The 18,346-nt window shown below is 53.4% G+C and overlaps 2 protein-coding genes and 1 long non-coding RNA gene across 9 annotated transcripts in view; 1 reads left to right on the forward strand and 2 right to left on the reverse strand.

Annotated features, from left to right (window-relative positions):
- Positions 1–1,168: 1,168 nt before the first annotated feature.
- On the reverse strand, positions 1,169–3,365 carry LOC112666100 (protein ATP6V1FNB). The gene is made up of 2 exons (XM_025456594.3): positions 2,919–3,365; positions 1,169–1,831 (listed from the first exon to the last, which is right to left on the reverse strand). Exons 1-2 carry the CDS (start codon positions 3,076–3,078, stop codon positions 1,713–1,715), a joined length of 279 nt encoding a protein of 92 aa, XP_025312379.3. The 5' UTR covers positions 3,079–3,365; the 3' UTR covers positions 1,169–1,712.
- Positions 3,366–3,413: 48 nt separating this feature from the next.
- On the forward strand, positions 3,414–8,095 carry LOC112666099 (uncharacterized). The gene is made up of 4 exons (XR_007404351.1): positions 3,414–3,582; positions 4,221–6,271; positions 6,776–6,904; positions 7,545–8,095. It is a non-coding gene; the product is annotated as an uncharacterized LOC112666099 (long non-coding RNA).
- Positions 8,096–9,579: 1,484 nt separating this feature from the next.
- The window catches only part of FLNB (filamin B), a 138,535-nt gene continuing 129,768 nt past the window's right edge, over positions 9,580–18,346 (reverse strand). For all 7 annotated transcript variants that reach the window (XM_035702623.2, XM_025456319.3, XM_035702622.2 and 4 more), the window contains 4 exons: positions 18,014–18,190; positions 13,560–13,778; positions 12,404–12,607; positions 9,580–11,295 (listed from right to left, as the gene is read on the reverse strand). In XM_035702623.2, the coding sequence (XP_035558516.1) occupies positions 11,108–11,295; positions 12,404–12,607; positions 13,560–13,778; positions 18,014–18,190 (788 nt within the window). In that variant the 3' untranslated portion in view covers positions 9,580–11,107. The remainder of the gene's footprint in view (positions 11,296–12,403; positions 12,608–13,559; positions 13,779–18,013; positions 18,191–18,346) is intronic.

The following is an 18,346-nucleotide window of genomic DNA, read 5'->3' on the forward strand; positions in this document are numbered from 1 at the left end:
ACATTTCAAGTGCTCAATGGATATGTGTGGCTTATGACTACCAAATGCCTCAGTGCAGCCTTAGAAAAACATCTGCACGAAGCAAATATCACATTGGTGTTTATTAAATACATACAAAAATAAATCCCCCCCAGAAGAAGTAAGCCCCAGCCTCCTGGGACACCCACTGTTGGTAATGAATCTCTTTCCTAGGTCTCTAGAATGATGCTAGCTATATAGTGCCATCCTTGAGAGAATTGAGAAAGTAGTCACTTAAATCATTTTTGGTAGGGCTTGATCAATTTCCAAAATCCCAACTGAGAGCCTGCCCTGGTGGCAACCTGTCCTCTTCTGAGCAGCTTGCAGATTTGCTGCTGACAGAGATCACTGTCATCACAAGTAATACAATTCACATGTATAGTCAGGTACCCGCTAGGCATTTTCTGAGCGTTATTTCATTTAATGACAGAAACAGCAGTGACCTCCCAGAGAAGCTGCCCTGAGACCCCATGCTGGCTTCAGTGTCTCCTCTGTGCTCTCAAAGTGCCCATCTTCCCCCATCCCAGCCCTTCTCAATCTGTACTATGAGATCTAAGAAGATGTGGCTCCTTATTCCTCAGGCGCCCAGGCCAAGCCTGACCCACAGGAACTGTTAGACCTTCGGTTGCTACAGACAATCAAATGGCCCTAGAGGAACCCAGGGCATTATTTGGTATTTGATTAGTGAATTCAGCAGGTCCTTGCCAAGGCCTCTGTTGTGCAAGGCCACAGTGCAATTTCCAGCAGTCACACACACACATTGGCCCTCGCTTACTCTCTGCCTCTTGCTCTTTCCTACTCAAGAACTTCCCCAAAGTTGTAGGTGGCCTAGCTCTTCTGCAAAGTGGCAGGCTAAGAGGCAGACCAGGAGCGACACAACTCTCCCAGCCTTCACATATCCAGAAGTCATGTGATGTGTTTTCCCCAGCAGAATGTGACAGGAAGTGACATTTGGCAGTTTCAGGCTAAGGCAGGGTAGGATGGGTGTGTTCTCAGCCGACTCTGTCTCTTCCCTTGCCCCTAGTTGGATTCAGAAGGACTTGGGAAAGAACCCTGAGACCCTAGGAGATGGCAAAGCCACCAGATGGGAGAGGCCTGGATCCCCAGATCAGCGTGTGGCAGGTGGCCCACTGAACATCAGAGTGCACTGTGCAGTGAGAAATACACCTTTATTGGTTAAAGCAAGTGGGATGCAGCGGCTGTTTGTTATAACACTGAGGCAAGCCTGACCCAGGCAGGCAGGGGGCCAGTGAGAGAAACAGCAAGTAACCATGGAAACTACTTTTCTTAAACTGTGGGATACACTGGGGCCAGAGAGAGTAAAGATGGAGATATTCCCTCCTGTACGCAGCTCCGGAAGATCCTAGCAAGCCCCTCCCCACCTAACTCTGCTGCTGGAGCACGTGGAGACTCCGCTGTTTCCCCCGGGAGAGCACCTAGCACCCCACCTCTTGATGGTGGGGCCCGAGCTCTGCAAGGGAGCTGAGGTCCCTGAGGACATCCAAGAGGCAGCAGGTAGGCCACCCTGAATCCCAGAGGTACAGAAAAACACTCACATCCCCACCTTGCTCAGCAGAGGAGACAGGGCTGGACAGAACGGATGAGGGGTTGGCTGGAGTAGGGGGCATCTCTGCTCAGCAGGGTCCTGACAGGCTGTAGGAAAAGGCAGGAGCCGCTCCCGAACCCCCATGAGCTCAGATTAGCTGGTCTGTTCGCCGTGGAAAGTGAAAGACGCTACTTTTGATGTAAAAGACCTTCATGATGGGCTGGCACCTGGCATACATGGGAGCCCTGGCATCCTTCATGACGTCCCCTGGAACAGGGCAAAGGCCTGGTTGGGCTGGGGCTACCATTCCTCCCTTCCCTGACCACCTGTCTACCACAAGAGCCCCCTCAGGCTTCCTCTCCTTTTCCTGACTGATCTCTTTCTACAATCACAGCACTCACATTCTCTGTCATATCCCTAGGGACACAAGGTGCCTGACGTATATTAGGTGCTCACTTAACCTTTCTTGAATGAATGAATGAATGAATGGACAAGAATCCAAACCCAGGCCCCCTAATTTCAAACTGAGCCACTCTTCCATGCTTGTTCATTTGCTAACTCATGTTGGGGCAGAGCTGGGCTTCAGGGACTCTGGATCTCCCTCTCCGGGCTGTCCCGAATGAAAGCATCACATGTTGAATGAGTGAATATCTGTCCTACCCACCTCATGGGGCTTTGTGAGAAAAATTTCTGTTCAGGGTACTTTCCCATTTGATTTCCCCAAAACTCTGTGACATTAGAAGGCAGGTACTACTATAATCCCATTTTTCAGATGTGGAAACTGAGGCCAAGAGAAGTTAAGGTTCTTGCTTGAACCCAGCTCCCAAGTGGAGGAGCCAGGATTTGAACTTGCACTTCCTGATTCCAAACTCAGGCCTCATTCCCTAGTCCACATTCACTCATTTGTTCATTCATTCCATGGTCACTGAGTAGTAGCCCTAAGCTGGGAGCTGGGAGGGCATTAGTAAAATCAACTAAATTCTGGAGCCCAAAGGGCTCCCTAGGCCAGGCAGACACTCAAGGAATGGGGACATGGTGGGGCCAGTGCGTTTGTAGACTCAAAAAGCTGTATAACCACAAGGGTGGACTCACATCCACCGGGAGGACTTTCGGAGGACTTCCCAGAGGTGGTGACATGTGAGTATTAGCCAGCGGAGGAAGAGGCAGGCGGTACGTTACGGGTGGAGACATGAAAATGGGCAAAGGCCTGAAGGTGTGAAGGTGCGTGGCCCCTGCTCGCGGCAAGGTGAGCCTGAGGGATGGGCCGGTGCCCGCGGGTGACAGGACAGGGCTGGGGAGGAAGGCCGGGCCTGCCCGCGGGGGTCCGGAGTGGCCACAGGGTGGTGGCCCTTACCGATGTTCCAGCCGTACTCCCAGGATGACAGGACTGGGTACAGAAACTTCTCCTCCGGCTTCTGCCGGTGCCGCTCCCGGAGGTACAAGGCCCGGCCTTGGCCGTCGTGGGAGATGCCCTGGAAAAGCAGCTTCAGGGTGCCGGGGGGCGCCCGCCTCATCTCCAGGCCCTCCGGCTTGGCCTGGGCCGCCCCTCCCAGGCTCTGCCTTCCCCGGGCGGCGGGCCCCGAGGCCCCTCGGTCTCAGGGGAGCTGCAGCCGCTTCCTGGGCACGGGCCCCTCCTTCGGGTACTCGTGGCCGTGGGTGACGGTCCAGGCGACCCGGGCTGCGGTCTCCCTCCGGACGCGCTCTTGCCAGCAGGCCTGGCTCTGCGGTTTGCCGCGGCGCTGACCGGCGCTCGGGTCCCTCATGGCGCTGGCGGGGACTGTTCTGCCCGCAGCCCCGGGCCGTCTCCCAGGATACGGTTGCCGAGGCCGAGGCCGAGCTGCGGAGGAGGGGCGCTCCGGGGCACCCTGAAGTGCTTGCAGCCCCTGGGACCAGAGGCCGGGAAGGGGAGCAGAGGCTGCCCACAGCCCACCCAGGGGGCCTGGCAGGAGGCTGTAGTCTGCCCCAGAGGGACTCAGGGCCCGAGCCTTTCCCCCTCACAGCCGGAGGGTCCCACGGAGGTGCGTGGGCAAACCCTAACAGGCACCTCCTGTGCACCAGGCACCAAGGGGGTCCAAGGGGAGGCCCGGTGTCCACCATCAGGAGGCCCTGGACGCATGGCTGGGGCAGTTGCCAGGGAAACTCTGGACTCAGCCCCTCAGCCCCGGCTCCGACCCTTGCCAGCTCCCTGGCATCCCTTGATTATCAGAGTGCCCGCGGGAGTTACTTGTGGTATAGAGAGAGTGACAGAGAGGGGACAGCGCCCGGAGGGACTTGCCGTATAGAGAGAGCACCGGGGACAGTGCCTGGCGTCGGGGAGGCCCTCCGTAGATGTCAGCTGCTAGGCGCCTGCTGCCGTGCCCGGTTCCGTCGGCCTCTTCCGTTGCTGGGGCTCCCACTAACCTCCTTTCCAGAAGGGGGACGGGAGGCCTGCGGGAACTCCGGGCCAGGCCGGCCCCAGGCAGGCAGGACGCTGGTGTGTGGCGGGGCTCCCCCTGCCCGGCCCGGGCGGGAGGCCTTGTGAGCCATCCCACCCAGCGGACTCCTCGGGTGACTCACTGACAGGCTCTCTTCCCTCCTTGAGGAGGAGGCCGAGGCTCAGCAACGTTCATTTGGCCACCCTGGGGCGGACGTCAACCCCTGCACCTCTGTGTTACAGACACCCAGCTCTCCCGGAGAATGGGACAGCATCGTGTGAGAGGCACAGTGGCTGGGGGGGGGGCAGAGGAGGACGCACCGGTCACCCAGTTGCACCACAAAGTCAGCCTCCAGGATCCTCACACCCTCTGCTCTCCCACCAGGGCCCTGCAGCGGTGAGCAGTGTGGGTCCCGGGGAGAAGGAGGTCACCCATCATGCTGGGGCGCCCCTCACCTTTCTGGTCCCCGCTCAGCGCGCTGTCGCTTAGTCATTCAAAATAGACTCATTTGCTCTTGACCCTGTTGCTAGACACTGAGCCAGGTACTGATGCTTCCTGCCCTCAGGGTTTCATACTCCAGAAGGGGAGACAGACTCATAATCAGGTGGATGGGGAGCAGGGAGTTAGGGAGATGATCAGGGAAGGCTTCCTGGGGGAGGTGCCGTTGGAGTGAGCCCTGAACTATGAACAAGAATTAGCCAAGCAGAGTAGGGGAAGAATGTTGTAGACTGGGACTCTCAAGGCAAGAAAGGGCAGGGCTGCCTGGACTGCCCTCTGTGCCTCAGTGTTCCCAGCTGTAAAATGAGGGCTATGAGGTTTGGGACATCTGGGAAGATTCAGAACCAGCTGGTTAAGTAAAACAGCCCGGGCCTGGCATATGGACCCTGGCGCCCTCACCATGGTCATCCATTACCTGTGCCATCACCCATGTGATCCAGGCTTCTGTGCACCTGGCGCTGCAAGGGAACAGCACGGACATAAGGTGCCTCCCTCACCGAGCTTGTGCACCTGCGTCCTGTCCTCTTCACGCAGCATCTCTATGTCCAGAGGGGGTGTTGTCTGGCATCCAGGTGGTGCTCGAGGAAAGGGCCAACAGGCCCCCTGCTGCCTCGGGGCGTGTGCGCCAAGGAGGCAGGGAGGAAAGGGGAGCTGTGCGGCTGCGGCTGGTGGGGCTTGTGGGGCGGCCTCCGATCCCAGAACCCAAGAAAGCCTCCCTGCCCCAGACCGCCTCAGCCCCAGGCAGGAGGGGCAGGGGCCCCGGGCGCGAGGGCAGAGGTGGGCGCGCTGCTCCAGGGCTTCGGAGGCCGGGTGCCTCCCTGACCGCGGGATTCTCTTCGGCGCAGCAGTTCGCGCGCCCAAGGCGACCCCTGGCGGTCACGACGGTAACGACAGTCGCAGCGGCGGTCCTCCAAGCCGCAGGCTCCTCAGCTTGGCCAGAACCTGGGCTGTGCTGAGGGGTGGACAGGCTCCCCTAAGAGGGGTGTGGGGTGGAAGGGTGCAGAAAGGCACCCCCAAAATACTGCCATCCAAAGGACTAGGGACAGAGGTCGGCTCACAAGGAGAGTCGCCTTCAGATTCCAAGTGCACAAGGCTCGGCTTCATGGCCTCCTTCCCATACTCAGGCTTTCTGGCTTTTTTTTTTTTTTTTTAAATTAAAGATTTTATTTATTTATTCATGAGAGACACACACGCACACAGAGGGGCAGAGACACAGATGGAGAAGCAGGTCCCATGCAGGGAGCCTGATGTGGGACTTGATCCCGGGACTCCAGGATCACACCATGGGCCAAAGTCAGATGCTCAATCGCTGAGCCACCCAGGGATCTCCAGGCTTTCTGGCTTTTAACAGAGCCTTGACCATTACTGTGTGACGTTGCACAGGTCACTTAACCTCTTTGAGCCCTGGGAAATGCCCCTGTGAAAAATGGGGATAATCCTAAGACCAGTGCCTAACATTAGTTATAAAGTTAAATAATTTATATTTTGTTTACTACAGATTATTGATTTAACACTCATCTCGATCAACCCCTGGGGAGGTGTGCAGGCAGCCCCAGGCCTGTCTCTGGCCTAGATCTCTACTAAGGGAAAGCTGTCATTGAAGCCTGCACACCAGGGGAGGCTGGTAGGTGAGCTGGGGCCCTCCCCCATGCCCCTGACTCACCTAGCTCTCCCCCCACCTTTCTGGCCACTCCTCCAAGCCACCAAGGAACTGCCACTAGAACTGCCATTGGCCACCCCATCCACTACCACTGTGACTCCCAACCCAGTTTTCAATCCTGGGCTCTGTCTCCAGGTAAGTGCCTCTTCTATTTGTGCCCTGAAAGTAGCCCCTTCCTGGATTTAAGATCTCTGTACAGAAGAATCCTCTTAAGCACCTTTCAGCAGTAATCATAATTCTCTGAAGGCTTATCATGTATTAGATCCTGTGATATGTTCTTTACATGCATTTTGTCAGTTAACCCTCAGAACACCGTATGGGGTAGGGTCTAGTATCCCATTTCATTGGAGAGGAAACAGAGGCTGTGAGTTTTCTGTGAGAGTAAGTGATCTGCTGGAAGTCATGGCAGGGTAGGATTTGAACCCTCTGGCCCATGCTTTGAACCACCATGCTTAATAGAGGCCCCACAAGCTCCCTTCCCCTAACTGGGGTGCCCCTTCCTTGCCAAGATTCAGGCAGCCCCTATTCCAGCAGCTCTGGGTGGGGAAGGATTTGGCCAGCCAGTTGGAGGATGGATGTGTGGGAGGATCATTCTAATCTTAGAATGGAAGATTCCCACTTTCTCATTTTATGGATCAGGGCACTGAGACTCCGGGAAGGCTTCGTGGAGGAGGTGCCCTTTGAAACCTGAACTATGAACATGAGTTGGCCAAAGCGTAGAGGAAGAATGTTCCAGACTGGGACTCCCAGTCTGTAAGACAACACAGGGTAAGGCTGTCTAGACTGCCTTCTGTGCCTTAGTCTTCCCACCTGTAAAATGAGCGCCATGAAGAAGTTTGGGATATGTGGGGAGATTAAGGGCCAGCCGGTGTCTGAGCCGGTAAGCCACAGAGCTGGGATTGGAATCCAGCCTTGAACCGCAGTACCTGACCTGCTGCTTTCTGAGTGTTTCTCATACATCAGGCTTTTCTGGCTGCTACCGGTGCCAGCTGCTTGGAGCTGGGCCCGAGGCTGGCATTTCCGGGGCGTGGCCCTCTGCCAAGATTTCCTTTCTTGAAGACCCCCCCACCCACCAGGGTTCAGCATGAGCTTTGCACTAAGAACGCCCGGGAGAGGCATTCTGATGCTTTTGGGAAGACGGTGGCTATAAAAGGCTCCAGTACTCTTTCATCTTTGAACTTTGTCCTGGGGAGATAAGCAAGTCCAAAACACGAAACACCCTTGGATGCAAGCCATCAGGCTCATACATTCCCCATCTCCTGCCTGCCTGCTTTGGAGAACTCTTGAGGAGAGAAAGGGTGTGGGGTGGGCCACCCTAAATTCCTGGGATATGAGTTGGTCTCCTGTGGGCTCAGGGACCCAGACAAAAGCCTTATCACAAAGCAAAAAGGATCCCTTTGTTTCACAGATTCCTCCCACCGTGTGTTTGGTCAGCATCCTTAGGACAAAGCCAGAGGGGGAAAAAATCGAATTCAGGCTTGCCTTGAGCCACGGAACAGTTTGACTCCCTTATGATTTGCCATTGTGAGGAGAAAAAAAATTAGCTAAACAAGATGTGTTTCTGGGAGAGAGTTTTCATTAGTGGAATATCCTGATTGCAAAGCCCCTTCCCCTTCCAAGTTAGTGGGGATTTGAAGATTCCATTCCTTTCCTAGACCTTGTTTCCATCAGATGGAGAATTAAGCCCAAAGAGCGCTTAAATTAATGAATGAGCTTGTTCCCCATTTTAACATACAAACTTGGGGGAGGGGGTGCGTGGCAACAAGAGTCAACCATTCATTTTGCCATTTCCGTTTATTCTGCTAATTTTTAAGGCTGTGCAACTTTTAGGGGAAATTAAATCCCTAGTGCCTGACTCATTTTACACCAGGCTCATCAAGATGTGGCTTTCGAGGCCGCTTTGAAGTCTCAAGACTAGACGTGTGGTCAAGGGCCCACATGCCTCTAAGTGCACTGGAAGCAGACATGGTAATACATGTTTCCTTCTTGGCGGCGCTGCCGGGGAGGAGGGCTTCGGGGCGGCGGGGGGAAGCTGGCTGAGGGAGAGGCAGGCCTCGGGGCCTGGAAGGGAACGAGGCCTTCTCTGGGTGGAGGGTCCCTGCAGGTCTGTGCCATCTGCTCGAACCTCTGTTGGCCCCTAACCAGGGATGCCCCATGAGCTCCTTGTAGGAAAGGGGCAAAGTCAACAGGGAAAAGCCAGAAAGGGCCTGGTGCCTAGTTTTAAAGTCACCGACGTGCTTGCACAGACAACAGCCTGTGCCAACGGCAGGGAGCCCACAGGAACGGGCAGGTAAGAGCGGCCCAGACGGTCTAGCCACTGACCGGCAGAGGGGTGTCCAGGTTCACCTGGGTTTTTTGTGATGTGACAGGCAGGGGCCCACCCTCTGGGGCAGCCCTGGATGGCTAATGTCATCTCTGGTGGATGTTGGTCATGGAGAGCAGCAGCCAAGGCTCCCAGCTCCCAGTGAGACTGCATGAGATCCTCACAACCACTGGGGAGCGTGGGCTGAGAGGTGAAGCAGCCTCCCCAAGGCCATATGCCACCAAGGGGCAGAGCCAATGTCCATACTCTACCAGATGCCCAAGTCCAGCTGTGAACACAGAAGTGCTGCCTCCCCGACAAAAGCCAGCCAGACATCAGGGTATTGAAACCAGTGGCTGTGGCCCGGTGCTCCCCCGTGAGCAAGGTCAGCATCGCTAGGCAGAGCCTGTGCCCCCCTCCCTCCAAGTCCAGAGACCCCTTGGGAGTCCAGGGACAGTCATTCTCGGCCCAGACCCATAAATAAGGGTGCTCCCACCAGAAGGAAGGGCAAGGGAAAACCTCCTTTCCTCCCACCTCAGAGGTAAACAAGCCTCCATCCTGATCAACAATCGGAGCAGGGAAGAAACACCCAAAAAGAATCCAGTCTTCCTTCCTTGACTTTCCCTCTACCCCTCACCGCCCGTGGAGGAGGGCTAGGAGCCCAGGAGGGACCTCCAGGGGCTTATATGGGGGCTCCCGGTGCCCTTCCCTCTGTGTTCCTGCTCTCATCGAGGTATAACCAGGGAGGCAGAGCTTCCACTTTGTTGTCCAATGGCAGTGGGGGCGACAGGTGACAGAGCTTCTTGTTTGAGTCAACTCCCTAAAATGACCATTTCTCATGTCACTGGGAAAAAGGCTTTCTCTCCCAGAGGAGGTGTTAGGTGTCGCGGCCCATGTGCCCCTTCGCCCAGTGCCCTCTCCGCCAGGCCCCAGCTGCTGGACTGCCTGGACTCCCCTGATGATACACGCGCAGTGGGGGGGCTCGCAGGAAAGCCAGCCCCCCCCCCCGCCCCCGCAAACAGAGGCAAGGCTCGCTGTCAGAACAAGTTGCTAATCTGCGTCCTTTCGGCCAGGGGTAGGGAGAGCTGGTCAGAGACTCAAACGGTTTATTCAGAAACAACACCTTCTAAGGACACCAAGGGAGCTTGACAGAGCAAACATTTAATAAGTTATAAGATACAATTTACAGTCGGCATTTGATTCCAGTTTCTGCTTCCATGTCCCCATTTATAAAACCTGTGGCCCTTTCACATTAGGCTTCAGGCTGCTCCGGTTTCTAAGAGGTGGGCTACTGCCAACACCTGCCCCCAGCTGCTACATCTTGGTGACGGTCCCTTACCTTGCTCCCTCCCTGTCCCATCCACGGAGGTGCTCATGACAAGAGCAGCCACTTCCTTGAGATGGAGCAGCAAATCAAAAAGCTCTGCCTGCCGAGACAATGCCACACACCCGGGCCCTACAGTCAGGCAGTGTCCCCGAATGCTTTAACTTTATTCCAAAGCCAGCTCAGGTCTGCAGAAAGGGATGCAAAATGCCTTATACTCCGTTTTTGGAATTTTGCACCTGCACATTGCTTTCCAAACAGCTTCAGGTACTGTGGTCAGAGCCAAATGAATACATAGCCACCATTAGCTATGTGGCTTCCACTATTTCTGCCCAATGACAGAAGACCCCCCCCCCCAATGTCCTGACTTTGAGGCCAAAGGTCAGCAGGACTTCCATTCTTTCCTGTCTATAATCCTTTTCCAAGAAGCAATCCCACAGCTGACTGGAGGTGGGTTGGAGTGTTCTGTCCCGTGACAGGCCTTCCGCAGACAGGGACGCTGACATAGGGACCCACCTGCGGTCACTTCGAACGTGTTGGCAAGACTCATTGGTCTGACAGATGGCTGGAGTGTGTGTTAAGAACAAAGGCTCGTGCTGTTTAAAAAAAGGTCTTTGGCAGGAGGGGGCTGCTTGCCACAGTAGAATTTCCTCAGACCCAGAGACTTCAATGGCCTTTAAAGACAAAAGCAAAAATGTGGCTGCCGAAATGGGCACATGTTACAACTTTGCAGGGAGATAGCAGAATGAGGGGAGATGCATCAGAGAGCATTGAGGTCACTCTGCCACCAGGTGCCCACTGCCCTTTGAGACGTGTAACAAGGCCACAGACAGGTGGGGGTGTGGAGATGAGTAATGTCAAAACAATGGCATCTGCCTCAGAGCCTTTTATGTTATAGGGCGCTGGAGAGATGAAGCTGGTTTTAAGTCATCTTCTTTCCTAAATCATAGCCTAAACTAGGTCGCCTCTTTGCCCTGTCCCTTCCCTGCCAGTCTTGTTTCAGATATGGGTTACCAATATCATTTTTTAAAAACGTCAATCTTGTGGGTGAACTTGGTCTGTCTGCAGGGGGTGATCTGTGCCAACAAGAGATCGGATTTGAACCAAGTGTGCATGGAAATCTTCTCAGCCCACGGCATGAGTTTGCATTTCTTAAGAGTCCCCAACACGTCCCCAAAGAGCCAAGTCTAGGACTTATTTCTCAAGGCACTTTAGAACGGCAATGTTTTCGGGATGGGTTTTCAGACCCACAAACAGGCTGGAGGAAAACTTTGTATAAAACAAGTTACAAACAAGCAACAAAAGCAACCACCAGAACTCCTCCCAGGGTTTGACGAGAACCGTTTTAAGGCACCGTGACGTGGAAGGGGCTGCCGGGGATGTGTTCTTCTCCCCACTTCACGGCCAGAATGTAATCTCCCTTCTCCTTGACGACATATGTGACATTGTATTGTTGGTTGCCCACGTGCTTCATGGAGACCTCTTCGCAGGGGGTGGTTGGCCCATGGACACCAATCAACAGCATGTTGGAACCTGGGAGGCAAAAAAAAAAAAAAAGGTGGTTTACTCTGTCAGGATGCATCATGCAAGGCAGAAGAAAGGGAGGGGATATGGGAGACAAAGAAAATATACCAGCTGTTATCTGTTGAGATTCTATAATGATGCTGGGACCTCTAAGAGGTGGGACGGCATGGCAATTACTAATGTAGACTCAGAGCCCAGTGGCGTGGGTTCAAATCCCTGCCTGCCACTTCCTAGCTGGGTGGCCTTGGATGTGGGACTTTGCCTCTCTCTGCCTTAGCTTGCCCATCTGTAAACAGGAGTTGACACTAGATCTACTCCATGGGATTGCTCAGAGGTTTACAGAAGTTATATGTGAAGCCCTTAGCTTGTAGTAAGGGCTACGTAAGTGATGGCTACTCTGATCTCATTTATTCTCATAAGAAACTTAAGGTGACTTTATTATTCACATTTTAGACAAGAAGAAACTGACTTTTAGAAAAAGATTTAGTAACTTTCCCAAGATCACGCAGCTAAATTTGGGGAAGGAAGGCGGGGAGGGAAGGGAAGGAGAGCCAGGTTTCCAGCTCCGATGTGCCAGATGCCAGAACCCAGGCAACCAACCACTGACACTCAAATAAATACCCAAGTTTAAACTGCAATTAAAGCAATTATTGGCAGAGAAGGGGCCAGGTTCCTGACTTAGTCTGCCCATCTGTAATGGGGATAAATGCCATCTTTCCTGTCTACTTTGAGGGCATTTGAAAGAATCAAGGGGCAAAAGAAAGGAAAATCATTTTAAAATATTAAGTGCAGGAATGGGGGACTCCTGGGTGGTTCAGCAGTTGAGCGTCTGCCTTTGGCCCAGAGTGTGATCCTGGAGCCCTGGGATCGACTCCCACATTGGGCTCCCTGCATGGAGCCTGCTTCTCTCTCTGCCTGTGTCTCTGCTTCTCTCTCTGTGTATCTCTCATGAATAAATAAAATCTTTAAAAAAAAATGCAGGAATGGGGTAATGAACAAGGTTACTTGTAAATGTTTGGGTTGCATGGGTAGGTGGGCCCTGCAGGGAAGTCGAAAGTTAGCAGAGGGTGCTTAGCCTGCCTCCACCCTGACCCCTGGGCAGGACCAGGATACCTACCAGCTTTGCTGCAGTCCACCAAGAAGGAGCTCTTCTGACCCACAAACGCCTTTGAGAGCCCTGCCCCCTTGGAGGTCACCTTGCTGGCGTCTGAGGATGCCTTGGGGATGGCACTGTAACAGGTCTCTATGGATGACCTGGTCACTGACTCCACCAGAATGGATGAGGTCTCATTGGCTGAGCCAGGGCTGACCAGACGCTGGCCTAGAACATGGAAGGGAGAGGAGGCAGGAGTGAATGGCCAGAGCAAGTGGGTCCTCTCAGCTAGAAAGGAGAGAGCCCCAGGCAGAAGCCGCAGGAAAGTCCATGCACCCTAAACATTGGATCCAGTCCATGCACCTGGATCTAAACATTACCATTTCCCCATCTTAACCCCATAATGTCTTCCAAACTCCAGGGGTCCCACCCCACACAATGAGGCAAATCACAAAGCCTGGAAATCCCTCCCACATAACACCATGCCACTCTGTAGAAGTCATTTCATATCTTCACTGATATAAAATACCCTATGTATAAATAGTGTAAAAGTAGTGTTACATGTTGGGGAGAACATATAACAAAATAATAAGAATGGTTCTCTGCATGTGAAAGGATGATTTTTCTATCTGAATCTTCTAATGTTTCTGCAATGAAGCTATACTACTCCTCCAACAGTGTAGACATGTTGGGACATGTAGAAGGGATCTACCACAGTATGTATGGTGATAACCTTGGGCCAGGGGCTGTGAGGTGCTTTTGACTGGTATTTTTTCTAGTGTTCTGAAGGAGGCACATTTTTATAAATTTAATAAAACCTTTTGATTATTTTAGAAGTGAAGGTTAGAAATGAGATTTTTCAGGTCCTGTTCTAAACAAATATGTAAGATTTAAAATATGTAAATATTTTTTCTTTTCTGTTAAAAACAGAAAACATGATTTTTCAATTTCTACCCTCCTCCTTATTATCCTGTAGGGGGAGGATGCTAGCATATATCCTTGGGATTCTAAAGATGTTTATTCCCCTGACATGTCATACCCTTTCTTTATATTCAAGATTCAAAGTAAATTCAATACAGATAAAATTACCCAGTTTCTAGTAACAAGGAACTCCGTTGATAATCTGGCAAGATATGCTCCACTGAGAAAAAGAGTCATATCAAAGCTGTTTGGCTGTTACCTGTCACCTTGGCCTTGAAAGGACTGCCCACAATGTGGTTGGGCCCGCCATATTTGACGCCAATCAGGTAGTTTCCAGGAGCCATGGGAGTGTACATGACTTTGTACCCTTCTGGGGTTTCCTGGCAATCCATTTTAACCTTGGACGGGCCTTCAATGGTGACAGATAATGTCCCTGGCCCTGCTCGGGTGGTGTTGATGAAAAATTCAGACTGGATACCTGGGAGAAAGGAAGAGGCAATGTTGTATTGGTTTGGAGGGATGAGGGGGTGCAGCTCAAGGAACTTTCCCAGGGGCACTGAAGTGACGGGGGTGCACACAGGTTCCTTCACAGAGGGGTGGCCTTGGTAGTGGGCAAACCCACTGGTGCTAGCTCCTGCTCCTCACAGGCCCTGGGGGCAGTAACTCCCTTTCCAAGACAGAGGCAGGAGTGCGGCTGACATTTCGCCCACCAGCACCAACCCGCCAGGACACTCTGTTCTCTTCTCTGGGCAGGAGCAGTGGCTGAGAGCAAGAAGCCCAAGTCTTCATTGTGAGCCTGAAGCGCTGCTTCAGCTGCCAGGGCCCAGCCCTGCCTCCGGGAGGTGGGGGGTGCGTGGGCCCCTCTGACCTTTCCCTTTTCCTCTGAGTGGACTTGGAGAAGCTGAGCAGGCCCAGCATCTTCCCCCACAGGCTCTTTGGCCCCGACACCATGCTAAAGACCAGGGCAGCAGCTACAATGGGCCAACCCCTCACTTTGCCATGGACACTAGCAATAAGAACAGGGCCAAAACAACAGTTCCTGCTAACTGAGCAATACTTGCACCACTCAGGCTCCAGATCCCACGGTTAGCATCATGCTATGTGCCCAGTGATACCCGTTTAACAAATGACAGAGGCTCAGGGAGGTTCGGGCACTTGCCAGTCAGCGTTACAAACTAGGAAATTGCTAGAACTGGGATGTGAACAAGTCTGTGTGGTTCTGGAGCCACCTGCCTGGCCTGTGGAGGCCTCCTGCATGGACATCCTGCCTTCTGACAAAAGAAAAGCTGGGCTGACCAATGACCAATGACCGTGGTGCCTTCCTGCCGGAGCTCAATGCCCTGCAAAAGCCTCCACTCTTTCAGGCCCATTTCCAGTCCAGAGGCGGGTGAGGTGGTCTCAGAGAACTGCCCTCTATGGGCCATCCCTGGCACAGTATCCTTGTGCAGGGCAGTGCTTCCTTCAGAGCCCTGGATGCCGCCCCAGCTGGGAACTATTTGGGTTTAATTATAGCTCCTAGGCCAGAGAAAGAATTATTGTTCTGGCTATCAATAAGACAAAGGCGCTGCTATCGTGCAGCCCTCAAACACAACCCAGCTGCTTCTGGAAGCTCCTGAGGCTCCTGTCCCAGGCACCAGCCCCCACCCGACTATCTCAACCTTGTTTCTAAACCGTGCAGCCAAGAAGCCCCTCATGCAGCAGCTGCCGAGCGAGGCTGTGCAGGGAAGGGAGGGGTGGCGCACGACAAGGGACGGCATTTCCAGGAAGTAGCTGCAAGGCGATGATAAGGAAAGATATTTTTAAAGTGAAGATGAAAAGACCGACCCGGCTGTAGTGGAAAGAAGCCCAATCCATTTTAACAAGTTGCACCCTTCTTGAGAAAGATCATGATCCGTGAATCCTGGCCGTGAGGGCCTGGAGAGGCAGGGGAGATGAGGTGGGTAAAGGGAAATGAGGACTTACAGGGCAAGAGCCACCTTGAACAACCTATCGGGAGGGCTCCCTTACTCTTCCCATTTTACAGGAAGGAAGTGGAGGCTCGGTGAGGTCAGATCCTTTGCTCCAGACCACACAGCTAGGCAATGGCAGAACTGGGATTTAAACATAAGATCTGCTCAATCTGGAGCTAAGGCACTTACCTGAGGGACGTGAGGAGAAAGAAAATCCACGTGCAGGAGTCCCTCTGACCGCTGCTTCCAGCTAGAACCAATACGATACCCCAAACATCTCTGGGCCTGGCAGTCTCCGCGCCCCCCGCCCCAACTCTGTGTACGCACAGCCGAGTCCCTGGGGGGTTAATGCAAGTTTACTGCAGCCCTACTGCATCGTGAAGGTGGGCGAGGGGGCGGGGGAGGGAAGGAGGCTCTTCTCTTCCACCCTGTGCACACTGGGGTTCCTGGAGCATTTTATCAGGAAGGCTGCTCTTCCAATCCAGAGCGTCTAGAACTCCCTGGTCTAATGCCTGACCTCTGAACTCCTCTGCAGCAGACAGTTCCACCCCAAATTCTCCACATTCCCCTGCTCCAAAACCTGCAAAATGGACTATTTAAAGCTCAAGCCAAGAGATACAACAAGCCCACCCATAAAAACACAGGGAAGTTTTCTTTATTCTGGAGGTCAGGGTGCCAGGCCCTCCAGCAGCCAAGCACAGATACCTTTTCATTCCATGCACACTGCAGCTGTGTAATCTTGGGATGGATATTTGGGAAAAGACTTGGGAGCAGGAGGGCTAGAAAAACAAGACGCCTTCCCCTTGACAAGAGCAATATTTACACAGGGTTTGAAACAGGCATGCTCTGTACCTCTCCCTCCTGCCTGTGAGTCGCCCTGTAAGACTGGCTCCTTCTCTCTGTGACATCCAGTTCTTGCAAAGCACAGCTTGAAACCCAAGCTCCCGAGAAGGCATGCAAACAGCCAAGTGGAAGCACGAGAGGCCCCGAAGGCAGCAGGTGTGACCCAGCAGGAGGGTAAGGTGGCTGCTGGCAGCTGCAGGAGACCTCAGTGGCTGCTGTGGGACCTGGACCAAGGTGTGTGTGGTTCCAAATGCCAGGAGGCCCCCGCATGGTCTTTAATGGTGGGTAGCTTGCCAGGGACCACATGCCTGTACTACTGCCTGGGAACCATTCCAGGCAGCTGGGAGAACAGGGGTCCTGGTTTAGGACACCCCACAAAGTGGGCCAGGGGTGCAGTTACTACTTCTGGGTGAGTCAGCCACTTAGAAAGGCAGCAAACCTCCAGGGTTAAGGGCACAGGCTTTGAGGTCACGGACCTGGGCTGATTCCTGGTTTGCCCCCTCCCAGCCCAGTAAGCTTAGGGAGGGACTCAGCCTTTCTGAGCCTCACTTTCTTCACCTATAAAATGGAATGGCATAGGGTGAAGTGTTACCATGCCTCTTCTAAGGGCAAGCTGCAGGCCCACAGTTCAGCGTGGAGCAAGACTGGATGGGCCTTGGGAGTCTAGAAGCACTCAGGCCACCCCTGTGGGTGGTTCTGCCAAGGCCACTGCTTTGACCAGAGCTTGGGGTGGCACGCCAGCCTGTCCGCTACCCCTGCACCTGGGCAGGGCCCCTTGGCCACTTAGGACACTGGCTCCCTAGGGCTGGATGCCATGTAATCGCAACCACTCATCTCCTTGCCCGTGGCGAGGCGGGTCTGCTCTGTCCAACGCACTGGATCAGGGGGAGACTAGAGCAGAATGTGCACATGCAAGGGACTCAAGCCGGGACCGGGCTGCCTTCCAAAGGCCCAACGTAACACCCAGTGCAAACCGTATCCCAGTGAGTCCGTGGCTATGGACATGCCCTGCAGAGAAGTATGAGTGGACAAGCTGGCACTCCGTACCAGTGACCCACCCGATGCCCACCTTTGGATCACGGTACAAATACTAACTACAGCCATCACAGAAAGTTCTTTAAGATGTTAAGTGAAAAATGTTGTACGACAATACGTGCACCAAGATTATTTCTGTAAAATAAAAGCAAAACTGTACATCAATCTTTTTAACAAAGCAACTAGCTAAGCAACCAAGCATAAGGATGCAGACACAGGCAGTTGGAAGGTCCTCCCCTGAACCATCAGTGGTGTTTCCTTCTGGGTCTAGATGGAGGGAGGGAGAAGCAAAGAGATGGAGCCAGTTTCATTTATATCCATCCCTGCCACCTCTTTCACAATCCCATGTGTCCCATCCATGGCAAAGACTAAAGACATTGTAACAAGTCCAAAAAGCTCTAGAATTCTTTGCCACAGTCCTTTTTCCTCTTCCCTGAGGACCAGAAACTATAAGGAGGAGGCAGGCCGTGATGGGTCCTACTGCCGACTGAAGGCTGTTTCTGTGAGCCTGGGGACCGCTGAAGGAACTAAGGAAACTCCCCTGGAGGCCCGTTACACGCACTGAATCCTCTGCAGGCAAAGAAACCCTCAAAAGCAAAGACAGGGCGCTGTATTTCCTCACAATCAGTGTCAAGGCACTTGGCCAAGGAAGACAGGCGACACACAGCACACAGTAATGAGGTGTGATAACACGGTCATCAAGCCCTTGCTCGCGGGTCAAACCACATGTCCCAAAACAACTCTGGAGATCAAGAGCTCGAGAGTATACATCATTACAGCTTCCCTGGGGGAGTGTGGAAAGAGCTTCTGAAGCCTGAAGAGCTCCAGCTGGCTCTGCCCCTGGAGCCGCCTCAGTTAAAGATGAGAGGCAGAGGTAGAGTGTTACCTGTGGTGCCCCCCTCAAGCCCGGCACCATAGGCGGACACCAGGGCAGGGTTCCCCGCTTGTCCTGGCTCCCCGACGCGCACTTTGAAGGGGCTTCCAACCACGTGGCTCCCGTTGAACTTGACGTCGATCGTGTGGATGCCGTTCTCATGGGGGATGAAGCGAACGGCGTACTTGTCTAGGAGAGTGAGTAAAATACAGGGTAAAGCTGAGTACGTGGACACCACCAAGTGAGGTGAGGACAAAGGATGGAAGGCCGGCCTGAGATGGTGAATTTTAAATCATTAATAAGACAACAGCTCTACTGGATGCCTGGCACCCAATATGTTGGATT

The sequence above is a fragment of the Canis lupus genome, chromosome 20 (assembly GCF_003254725.2).
Source record: "Canis lupus dingo isolate Sandy chromosome 20, ASM325472v2, whole genome shotgun sequence".
In the NCBI taxonomy this organism is placed as follows: Eukaryota; Metazoa; Chordata; class Mammalia; order Carnivora; family Canidae; genus Canis; species Canis lupus.

Coding starts and splice junctions, on each gene's coding strand:
- LOC112666100 (XM_025456594.3), bottom strand. CDS start 3,078: ATGAGGCGGGCGCCCCCCGGCACCCTGAAGCTGCTTTTCCAGGGCATC. Junction 1,832..2,918: donor GGAGTACGGCTGGAACATCG/GTAAGGGCCACC, acceptor GCCCTGTTCCAG/GGGACGTCATGAAGGATGCC.